The following is a 12,372-nucleotide window of genomic DNA, read 5'->3' on the forward strand; positions in this document are numbered from 1 at the left end:
TTCAAAGATACCGACACTCGATTGAGAAGAGGACAAGCCCTGAAACTTCAGAACTTTCCAAAGAAGTCATGAATGTGGTGGGTGACTTCTTGAGGTCTTTCCTCATGGATGAAGTGAGCCACTCCTTGCATGACCACCACATCCTCAAGAAAAGGCACATACTTCTTGAGCCCGCCTCTGTGTATGTAGTCTTTAGCACCAGGAGAAGTGTAAGTGAGGTCCAAGTCACCAACTATGAACTTGGCCGGAACTCTGATCTGAGCCCCGGTCCATGGTGCTGTGAGCTCCCAGTTCCTGCAACAACATCATCACAGTAAAATTAACATGAGACGTCATTACTGGATGGTAGTTGCAGAAAACTCATTGGATATTGACATAATAACTGATTAGTGCACTGAATTATTTGGTCTTTCAGACTATTTCATTAGGAGACTTCACGAAATGAGTTGGTAACCGGTATTCAATTTTCTGAACTTGGCAATTTTCTACATAATATCACCATAACCAAGAAAGATACACCTATTTTCCAAAGTAAAATGACGCTAGTATGCAACATATGCTTCTAATTCACAAGGCAAGAGTTGAAATGGGTTCAGCAACATACAGATCCAGAGCTCTGTAGTAGTTGAATCCACCAGTGAACCCCGTTTTCTCGTACTTGGAGGCATAATAGTCAACATCTTCTTCAGTCAGCCATGAGGGTAAGATGATCAGGTCATCCATGGGGTAACCAAATGCTTTCCCTTTTGGCAAGAAAAGCTGGTCCGGGTTTCGGATCGTCAAGAATTCCTCAAGGACTCTCCTTGTACCAATCTGAGCAAATTCAGCTTCCATCTCTCCAGGCTCCTATACAGTATCAATCAACTAGCTCAGCCTAACTCAAAGCTAATCACTAACGTGTGCAAGATACAGATTATTTCAGATATTGAATGATATGTAATGCGTTATGGAATAATTCTAAACAATTCATGTACTGTTGATTGTCCTGTCTCATTAAGTAAAACCATATCACTCAAATCAATCAGAATGGTTCTAAAAAATCGATCAGAAATGAAAAATAAGTTAAAATTCTGCGAGATGAATCGTGATGACATCACGCAAAAGTCCTTGCTGTTCCACAAAGTGATGGGCGTTTTTGTTGGGTCAAGAAACGAGTCATTTTTGGACTAATGACCAAGGAACGGTCCATTTATGTTATTTTAAGTTCTTAAGAGTGATTAACCAGGTTAATATAATCAGTTTAAACAGTAGGAACTAGACAAAGGTGGCACCTTTAACCAAAATTAAACATCAAACAATTGCATCGAAAGTCACAACACATTAAACAAAGATACCACAATGAAACATCACTTGATATTCATTCTTTACGATTATCTCATGCAGTTATAATATTAGGCTAGGTTATCTCACCTAAGGAAAGGGAGTACAGACCTGCGTCACCATGAAGGCAAAATCCCTCCTGTTTTTCCAGTAGAAGGAACAGTGATTTCGACTAACTTGATCAAAAATCAGATTTGGTCAATTCACTTTATCTTTCTCTTAGAGGGTTCAGTTCGATTTCGGAGACCAAATGTTGGAATTTGCTTGTTTAGTTCAGTTCTTCATATACGGACACTGTAGATTGGTAAGCAGGACAAGAAAAGTGATAAGGAGCTTCCAGCAGTAAGGTGATTAGTGATAAATTCCATAAAAACTGATGACGAGCTCAAAATAATTTAAAGTCTGGTCAGCATTTCCCAACAATGCCAGACAGAATCATTCTGCAGAACAAAAAAACAAAAGACTGCGAAGCCAAATCCTTGGAGCACCGTCAAAATTAGCCAGATCACTAAGCAAAAAACAACTTAAGACCACCTCTCACCCACTTCCCAGAAAACACACCTCAAAGTCTATCAAAATGCAACAACCATGCGCACATAAACCACACAACTTCGAAAAGAATAATACTAGATATAACAAGATCCTGGAATCTGCATCATGTAATTTGCCCATGTTCGTGGATGAATATTAGCGTATGTGGAAAAGAACCTGGAATCTGCAGATGTAGTAGTCTTCACCATACCCGGCCCTGAGGCTCTCCAGGGGCTTCTGGGCCGGGTTGCGCGGGGTGAACGGGACGCTGAGATTCACCAGCGCCTTCACGCGGTCTGGCCGGAACAGGCTCAAGTGCCACGCCACGACCGCTCCCCAGTCATGTCCCACCACGAACACCTTCTCTTCTCCCTTGGCCACGGCGTCCAGGAGGGCCACCAGGTCCCCCACCACGCTCAGGCTCGTGTAGGCCGAGGCCGAGGCGGGGGTGTCGGTGTCGCCGAAGCCACGGAGATCAGGGGCCACAGCCCGGTACCCGAGGGCGGCGAGGCCGGCCATCTGGTGGCGCCAGGAGTACCAGAGCTCCGGGAAGCCATGGAGGAGGAGGACCGTGGGGCTGCGGGACGAGCCCTTGATCGCCACGTGCATGGCGATGCCGTTAACGGTGACGGTCCTGTGCTCTATGCCTTGCAACTCCATCTCTCTCGGTCTCTCTGTCTCTCTGCCTCTGAAGGGTGCTTTAAGCTCTGTTTTTCAAAATGGTCATGAAGAATGAATTGGAGGGAGGAGATAATGAGAGGGAATCTTTGCGAGGAAGGTCAAAAGGGAAATGGCTGAGACCCACTTTTGTCGTCCAGATCATGATGAATTCAGGGTCCATTACTACATGTTACTTTGTCCACATGATAATAAATTTTGCGCTCAAATTAGCCACTGTCGAGGCGGCGGCAGCTCAACAAGACTCATAATTGTTCAGACCACTAAAAACACCAAACAACCAGCGTATACCCACTGCTTCGTCTCTCTTTCTGCTAGATAGATGCTGCCTCTCATCGCGTACAATCATAAGCCGCCATCGGGTCCTTGCAATCTTGGTCGCTCGGAGGTCACCGGCGGTTAGGAGATTTTCGTTCGGCACGACAAGATCTAGGTTTGGTCGTAGGGCGTTTCGGATTGATCGTCGCGCCGCACTTCTCTCACGTTGCATCATTTAGTAAAATGTTAGGACTCGTCGAGACAAATGAGTCTAGCACTGCTCATCACTTGGGAATTTGGATGGATGACGAGTTGGAAAGTGTCATATCTGAGATAGGACGTGGGGGACAAAGCGACCAGAGCGAGTAACGTGCATGTCTTTTCCTTTGCGGTCCTTTTTTGAAGAAGTGGGAGGACTTGAAAACTTTTAAGTGCTCGAGGCTCGATCAAACCAAAGGATCTCAAACAGGGGGGAGGATTGCGCGGGTGTCGACGAGGAAGCAAATTTCAGATTGTACCTTGGAAGAGAATAGAAAGAATTGAACCTAGAGGCCAGGGGGGAATAGTGTAAAGCAAAGTTGTATTTCCATCTCGACTTTTGCTTTGATTGGCAGATTTTAAGAGAGGGCCATCATGGCCCCGTGACCAAGCGTTCCGCTTATGCCCTTCATCCATCTTGAGCGAGAATTTGTGAACCTCGTGCGTTAACGGGCCAAAATGGATCCCGACATGATAGATCCAAATCTAAGCAAGTACTTCCTGATCCTGTGAGGCTAAGGAATGAGCTCGGCATGGCGTGAGACCTACGCCATCTTTATTGAAATGAGGAATGTACCGGGAGCCATCGATCCCCACCTCGACGATCTGGGGAAGCTTCCCAAAGGGAGGGATTGTTATGATTATCTTAACTCCGCGGATCAATAAAAATAACAAAAGGCAAGAAGGAAATTTTCAATTGCTTGCTTTTATCGACCAAGCAAATGTTTGCACTTCATTTTGTTCGGTTTAGTTTCGTGAGGCAAATACATGGGACAAAATGCCAAAAATGCCAAAAATCTATTATATTTATACCAATTCAATTATAAACATTTCAATTAGGGTAATTTAGTTCTAAACACTTTCATATCGATAGGAAATTAATTCATCCAATCAATTTAGGCTAGAAATTACTAACACGAATATCATTCTCCTATGTGGTATGGCTGGCATTAATGTCAACATTTTTTTTATAATTTATATTTTTTATTTTAATTTTCCTTATGACTAGCAAAGGTTGGCCTCACTTGGGCTAGCCTCTTTGGTGGTTGCCCTTTCTCAAGCGCGATGGCCTACGACCAACCGCCGACAAAATGAAAAGAGAAAGTAAAAAAAAAAAAAAGTAAGGAAATAAAGAAAAGAATTATATACCATTAAAAAAAAGTCTACATTATTGCCATGTGAGATGGCCCGTATCACACCACAATTCCACAAGGATGGGGCCATGACATGGCCATCTTTTTCACAAAGGATGCAGCCTTAACAAAATCAAAATTCAACATGATATCAAAATTTATACATCCATATATGTAGTTGACAGATAGTCATTTGATTACACTATTAGAGTTTTCTATAATCCAACAACACGATATATACACATATTCAACAAAACTAACTCAAAAGATCATCATCTACACAGCATAAATCTAGAAGTCCCCATTACCCAAAAGTTCTTCACCTGCAAATAATAACGCTCACGACCTATTTGCAGCTCGATGAAGAACCTTAAAAGCAAGCACATGAATGGAATGAACTACCATAACTCAATAAATAATACATTACTTATAATTAGGTTAATCAATCACTATGCATCGTTATAAAATGATATCATAACTCATCATCTTAAATTTAATATACAATATATATAAAATACTGAAAATGTATAATAAGGACCCGTTTGTTAAAAAGTGTTTCCGTTTCTCGGAATAAAAATTTATGTTCTTTTGTTCCAAAGAACAAAAAAAGAACATAAATGTGTTTAGTAAAACTTTTGTTTGGAATAAAAAATCTATTTTTTTTTTTTTATTCCCGAGAACATATTTGGAACATAAATAAGAAGTAGAAAAAAGTAACTTCTTGTTCTTGGGAACAAATTTTAGAAAAAAAAAAAATCTCTCTCTTCTTTTCTTTTCTTTTCTTCTTCTTCTTTTTCTTTTGGTTGGTTGTCGGCTTTGGCCATGGCTGGCACCAGCAACCGGCCAGAAGAGGGCTGGCGACCTTGCCGAAGGGTTGCCAGCCCCCGAGAGACACCGCACCATGCCCAAATCAGCGAGCTTGAGCTCGCCCAGCCACCATCGAGGCTCGGCGCCAAATTTGGCGAGGCTTCGGCGAGCTAGTTGGACCTCGCCTAGATGGTTGCTGGTTGCTAGCGACCGGCCACAAAGAGGAAAAAGGAGAAGAAAGAAGAAAAAAAGAAAAATATAATAAGAATATTCAAAAACTAAAAGAAATAATAAAACTATACAATTTTACCAAATGCATTTCTTTCCTGGGAATAGAAATTTTGTGCAATTACCAAACGTACATTCTTATATTCAAAAATTATTATCAGAAATAAAAATAAAAAAACAAATATTTATGTTCAAAAATTGTTCTCCATAATAGAAACGTTATCAAATGCGCTCTAACTTTCCAACAAAACTAGATACGTACAAGATTAGTCAACAAACCTGCTCAACAATAACAAACAACCACCAATGGTCTAATCCATTGACTAATCTTATCAAATCACACATTGATGGTTCATTTCAGTGACAAATCTAATGCTCATCCTTAAACTATGTTCACATTTAACACCGTGACAAAGGTGACCAAGTTTACCCCCTTGATTTGATCTACCACCTATATCAAGTTGGTGACTCGGTCTAGAAGGATATCATGAAACAATATGCATATTGCTCCCTCAATGAATTCTCAATGCAGTAATATAAGCAATATCAACCAATATCTTTCTCCAACAAACCACAATCAATATCAAAAAACTATTTGATAAAGATTCCGTAACCAATACAAACAACTTTTGGAAATTCCCTTCAAAAACATTTAACCAAAGCATCCATAAACGGTCCTTTCAAACTACGTCATAAGTTCGACAAAAAAAATCTACTTCATAAGAATTTCTTAATGCATTTTCAATCGACTAAAAAGGTAATAAAAGTTTGATCCCATAAACATTCTCTCAATAACTCAATACTATATAAAAATTCTACCATTTTCAAGACATGAGTTTGTAAATTCATAGAAGAAATAGTATTACTCACCAAGGAAAATCGAAAATCAACTTATGGTGGTTACTCAAACTGACACACTCGAATTCCTAATAATTATTTGAAAAAAGATATAAAAAAATGAATAAAACAATATTTTGACAAATTACTTGACTAAACTACATCTATTTGCCGATAAAATACCACGTACGCGTCAATGAAAAGCTCAGCCATAGCAGAAACTCATTGATGTCTACTATGCACAACTCGTGCGTTAAATTTGTTCATAATATGACTTCCTCCACTGAACTCCATTTCAAACATATTAATAGTCAATAGAAAGTCCCTTCAACGTACTACAAGAACCCCAAGTTTACCAACCAAAAATCTAGTCGAAAATAGGTGAAGTTCAGCCCCAAAGTCACTGTTTAGCGCATGTGGCCAACTTCAAAATTCCATTGTGGGCAAACCATAAGTAAATCAAGATCCGTAAAATGCTATAACTTCATAAAATCCTAAGCTATCATTTCCATATATAAATGCGGCCCAACAACTCGTCAATTGTACGTAGTAACTCCGAATTGACATAAATCCAAATTTCATGCTCTAACTTTGACAATTTCTTTGATTAAACAAAAAGAGGCTTCAATTACTTACCGAATGTTGCAAACCAGAGTTCAATCGCTTGTCGAAGTGTTTAGTTTAGTTTGCATGAAAATTCTCTCTCCCCTCGCCTTCTTTGGTAATGTCTTTTTTTTTTTTTTTTTTTGGGTCGGTCCTTTGGTAATGTCACTAGTACTCTTCCTCTTACACTCACGCACTATCTATTGAAGGGAAAAATGAAGATGGCCTGGGCTAAAGGCTTGGATAACAAAATATGTGGGCTGAATTAATGGGCCCTATATTACAAATAGCGTCTATGTCAGCATTGTATAAATTGGCCGAATTGATATCATTTTGAAAATGCTTAAGACTAAATTGATTCAATTAAGATGTTTATAATCAAATTTGTACTTATGTAATAGGTTTAAGATTTTTTTATACTTTCCCCCAAATACATAACTGGAAGTCAACATGCTCTTTCCTTTCCCTAGAATGAGGTATATCCCTTCCTTCCTCCCACCAAATGACAAGAAAATTTTCTTCTTTCTTTCTAATTTATTCTCTCTTTTGCACTAATGGATACATGTGTTTTGTTGAAAATGACGAATTTTGAAAATATTTTTCTAAATGATCACTTAATTACTTATAAAAATGGATAAACTTTTTTTTTTTTTTTTTTTTTATCGTTTAGAAAAGTGTTTAGACATAAATTATTATTAATACTAAAAATTATTCACCTGTCAATGAGGAATTTGGGAAATCCCTTAATGGGCAACAATGTCATAGATTTGGTTTTGACCCCTGAGGCCCTAGTAGGTCCTCAATTCTACCTCAATACATGTCTAGACCCGATTCAGTCCCTTGTCGAATCCAATTCATAGTTTTGAGACAACCATGTTTATCACTTTACATCCTGGAAGAATCCTTTAGCTTTATCAAGTAAGATATACTTCGTTTCATCTTTTCTACCCGTAACAGGTATTATGATCTCTTCTCGCCTGCACAGTCTTATTGCTTGTTTATTGGCGGAAAGAAAACTCTCCGTGCTGAGACTTCTGGAGTTTATTTCTTTTTGAACCAACAAGTGGATTTGTTTCAATGTATGTCAATATTCAGGTCGCGCTGTATCTCTCACAGTGAAGCATCCAGCAGAGATGCACACTACTCACGATCAGCAAGCAACCGCTCTCGTGAAACACCACTGCTCAGCTTCATCCTCTTTCAATTGGAAAAAGGATACAAAGATGTTGTTTGAGCTTCTGAAATTCTCGCACTTGGACAGTCTTTGGAGTTTGAAACATCATGTAAAGAAGATAAGGACTGATTCGACACCTGCTGTTGAGAGTTCATATCTTCCGTCATCTCCCTTATGAGTTACAAACCAGTAGAGAGCACGGGCGCTTGGACCTAAACAGTACTTCTTCCTTCTTTTGATTTGGCACGTACACATAGACGCACGCAATGTGCGTCCTCTCCAGTGATTCCACTCCGTACTAGTCAAAATGATCAGATACCCATGCATGTCCACATGGATGTAACCAAACCCAGTTTGAGTCTCTAGGAAAAGCGAAAATATCATTTTAGCAGAAAAAAGCTAGCAGCTTCAGAGTCTCGTGTACATAGAGAAATATTTGGGATCGGGACAAAGCCAATGAACAGACTTATTCACACTCACATCATTTTAATAGGTTTTGACAATACCGGCACTCAATTGAGAAGAGGACAAGTCCTGAAGCTTCAGAACATTTGGAAGAAGTCATGAATGTGTTGGGTGACTTCTTGAGGTCTTTCCTCATGGATGAAGTGAGCCACTCCTTCCATGACCATCACATCCTCTAGAAAAGGCACATACTTCTTGAGCCCGCCTTTGTGTATGAAGTCTTTAGTGCCTGGAGAATTGTAAGTGAGGTCCAAGTCACCGACCATGAACTTGGCCGGTACTCTGATCTGAGCCCCGGTCCACGGTGCTGTGAGCTCCCAGTTCCTGCAACATTATCAACACATTGAAATTAACATGAGACGTCATTACTGGACAGTAGTTGGAGAAAACTCATTGGGACATAGCTTCCAGGTGCAACACTCATGTCATGGTTAACTTAGGACACAAGAAGTCAGTGTGGTAACTGATTAGTGCACTGAATTGTTTGGTTTTTCGGACTATTTCATAAGGAGACTTCATGAGATGAGTTGGTAATTGGTATTCAATTTTCTAAACTTAGAAATTTTCTACATAATATCACCATAACCAAGAAAGATAACACTTATTTTCCAAGATAAAATGTCACTAGCATGCAGCATATGCTTCTAATTCACAAGGCAAGAGTTGGAATGGGCTAAGCAACATACAGATCCAAAGCTCTGTAGTAGTTGAATCCACCAGTAAACCCTGTTGTCTCGTACTTGGAAGTATAATAGTCAACATCTTCCTCAGTCAGCCATGAGGGCAAGACGATCGGGGTGTCTATAGGGTGCCCAAACCCTTTCCCTTTCGGCAAGAAAAGCGGGCCTGGGTTTCGGTACGTCAAGAATTCCTCAAGGACTCTCCTTGTACCGATCTGAGCAAACTCAGCTTCCATCTCTCCAGGCTCCTATAGAACATCAATCACCTAGCTCAGCTTAACTCAAAGCTAATCATTAACACGTGCAAGATACAGATTTGTTAGATATTGAATGATATGTGATGCGTTATGGAATAATTTCAATTGATTCATGTATTGTTGATTGTCTAGTCACATTAAGTAAAATCTTGTCACTGAAGTCAATCAGAAAAGAAAAAGAAGATAAAATTCTGCGAGATGAATTGCAATTGACATCATCAGCTCTATCATTGTAGTTAGAAAAAGAAAAAGAAAAGGCAAGGATGACAAGTGGCTCTATCATGCGAGTGTCCTCCCTGTTCCACTAAGTGATGCGCAATTCTGTCGGGTCAAGAAAAAGTCATTCTTGGACTATCGAGCAAGGAACGATCCATTTATGTTATTTCCAGTTATCAAGACTGATTAATTAGGTTAAGTTAATCAGTTTCAATAGTAGGAAAGCAGACAAAGGTGGCACCTTTAACAAACACCAAACATTAAAAAATTGCAGGGAAAGTCACAACACATTAAACAAAGACACCACAATGGAACATCACATAATATTCGTTCTTAACACAAACATGAGGCAATCGCATACTTATGATTATCTCGTGCAGTCATAATATTAGCGTTAGTTAAATTACCTAAGGAAAGGGAGAATAGACCTGTTTCACCATGAAAGCAAATTACCTCCTGTTTTTTTTCCAGTAGCAGGTACAGCGATTTCGACTAACTTGATCAAAAGTCAGATCCGGTCAATTCACTTTATCTTTCTCTTTGGGGGTTCATTCCAATTTCGGAGACCAAATGAAAGAATTTGCTTGCTTAGATCAGTTCTTCAAATATGGAAATTGCAGATTCGTAAGCAGGACAAGAAAAGTGATAAGGAGCTCCCGGCAATAAGGTGATTAGTGACAGTAAAAATTAGTAACGAGCTCAAAACACTAAGACAGAATCATCTGCAGAACAGAAGAACAAAAGACTGCGAAGCCAAATCCTTAGAACACAGTCAAAATTAGCTAGACCACAAAGCCAAAAACAACGTGAGACCACCTCTCACCCTCTTCCCAGAAAACACAGCTCAAACTCTATCAAAGTGTAACAACCATGTGCACATGAACCAGACAACTTCGAAAGAATAATACCAGATATTAAACGATATATTAAACGATCGAATTTTTTCCTGATATATGACATGATTTTCAATCTCTCGCGTCATGTAATTTGCCCAGGTTCATGGATGAACCCGGAAGAGACTAAATTTGCAGGAAAAGAACCTGGAATCTGCAGATGTAGTAGTCTTCACCATACGCGGCCCTGAGGCTCTCCAGGGGCTTCCGGGCGGGGTGGCGCGGGGTGAACGGGACGCTGAGGTTCACCAGCGCCTTCACTCGGTCCGGCCGGAACAGGCACAAGTGCCACGCCGCGATCGCTCCCCAGTCGTGCCCCACCACGAACACCTTCTCCTCTCCTTTAGCCACGGCGTCCAGGAGGGCCGCCAGGTCCCCCGCCACGCTCAGGCCCGTGTAGCCCGCGGCCGAGGCGGGGGCGTCGGTGTCGCCGAAGCCACGGAGGTCCGGGGCCACGGCCCGGTACCCCAGGGCGGCGAGCCCCGCCATCTGGTGGCGCCAGGAGTACCAGAGCTCCGGGAAGCCGTGGAGAAGGAGGACGGTGGGGCCGCCGGAGGGGCCCTTGATCGCCACGTGCATGGTGATGCCGTTAACGGCGACGGTCCTGTGCTCTATGCCTTCCATCTCCATCTCTCTCTCTCTCTCTCTCTCTCTCTCTCTCTCCCTCTGAAGTATGTTTAAAGCTCTGTTTTTTCGAAATGGTTATCGAGAATTCAGGGGAGGAGATGACGGGGAGGGAATGTTTTGGGAGGAAGGTCGAAAGGCGATCTGACGAAGACGAAGACCCACTTATGTCGTCCTGACAATGATGAAGTCAGAGAGAGTAAATGTTACTCTGTCCACGTGATGATATCTTAATGCGTTCAAATTAGCTACCGTCCAGGCAGCAGTTCGCTAGGACTCGTAATTGTTCAGACCACTAAAAAAAAAACAACCGGCGACCAGTACAGTCATAACCCGCCGCCGTTTGGCCCTTGCCGTTGCGGTCCCTCGGTGGCCGCTGGCGGTTGGGAGATGTTTATTCGGCACGAGAAGATCTAGGTTCGGTCGTAGGGCGTTTCGGATCGATAGCTGCACTTTTCTTATGTTGCATCGTTTAGGAAATACGAGAATTACTTAAGACTAGGGAAGTCCACTAGCGCTGGTGCTCATCATTTGGAATTTGGGTGGACGACCAATTGGAAAATGCCATCTCTGAGATGGGACACGCGAGAGAAAAGCGACAAGAACGTGTAACGTGCATCGTCCCCCCTTTTTTTTTTCCTAATGCTTTTCCGAGGAAGTGGGGTCTTATTTTACTTGCTCGAGGCTCGACCGATGACGGAAAGCGTCAATGGGAAAGCATTAACGTTCAGACTACTTTTTGCCTGGCTCGGAGGGATTGCCCTTAGATCCAAGATCACAACTTGGAAGGGAAAGCAAGAGCAGCACTTTAAGGGCCAAGCGATTAGAATAAGGCAAAGTTGTATTTCCATCTCAAACTTCCTTCGATCGGCAGATGTTACGGAGGCCCGTCGTGACCCAGTGACCGCATGTTCCGCTTATGCCCTTGCGTGAATTTGTTTGGCTCGTTCATGAACGAGCCGAAATGGATCCCTGTACGATAAATCAGAATCTAGACAATTAATTCTTGATCCAGCGTGAGGCTAAGGCAATGAGCTCGGCATGGCATGAATGCGGATGGTTGGTGGGGAAAGGGTGGGGATGGGGAGAAGATGGAAATTTTCAATTGCTTGCTTTTATTGACCAAGCAAAAGCTTGCACTTCAGCCATTCGGTTTAGCTTCGGAAGGCAAATACATCGGTTGAAGGAATCAACATGCTCTTCCCTTTTCCTAGGAGGTATATCCCTTGCTTTCCCCACCAAAAGACGAGAAATTTTTGTTTTTTCTTTCTAATTTCTTGTCCGTTTAGCGATAATGAATTTGCTTGTATTTACTAATTATGATGGATTTTAAAAATATTTTTTTAAAAATGATCACTTATGTGATTATAATGATTAATAAAAGAATTTTTTATCATTTACAAAAAAATT

At 41.2% G+C, this 12,372-nt stretch overlaps 1 protein-coding gene across 1 annotated transcript; it reads right to left on the reverse strand.

Moving 5' to 3' along the window:
* Positions 1 to 47: 47 nt before the first annotated feature.
* LOC104415168 lies at positions 48 to 11,389 on the reverse strand. The gene is made up of 6 exons (XM_010026421.3): positions 10,486 to 11,389; positions 8,979 to 9,220; positions 8,377 to 8,616; positions 2,029 to 2,563; positions 605 to 846; positions 48 to 294 (listed from the first exon to the last, which is right to left on the reverse strand). The coding sequence occupies exons 1-6, from the start codon at positions 10,966 to 10,968 to the stop codon at positions 48 to 50; spliced, it is 1,989 nt and encodes a 662-aa protein (XP_010024723.2). The 5' UTR covers positions 10,969 to 11,389.
* Between the last annotated feature and the right edge of the window lie 983 nt (positions 11,390 to 12,372).

The sequence above is a fragment of the Eucalyptus grandis genome, chromosome 8, assembly GCF_016545825.1.
Source record: "Eucalyptus grandis isolate ANBG69807.140 chromosome 8, ASM1654582v1, whole genome shotgun sequence".
In the NCBI taxonomy this organism is placed as follows: Eukaryota; Viridiplantae; Streptophyta; class Magnoliopsida; order Myrtales; family Myrtaceae; genus Eucalyptus; species Eucalyptus grandis.

Excerpts from the sequence above, each read along its gene's own strand:
- LOC104415168 (XM_010026421.3), bottom strand. The coding sequence starts at position 10,968 with ATGGAGATGGAAGGCATAGAGCACAGGACCGTCGCCGTTAACGGCATC. Across the intron at positions 2,564-8,376 it reads ATTCATGACTTCTTCCAAAT|AACAGAGCTTAAAGCACCCT; the intron begins GTTCTGAAGCTT and ends ACCATTTTGAAA. Across the intron at positions 847-2,028 it reads ACTACATCTGCAGATTCCAG|GAGCCTGGAGAGATGGAAGC; the intron begins GTTCTTTTCCAC and ends GATACTGTATAG.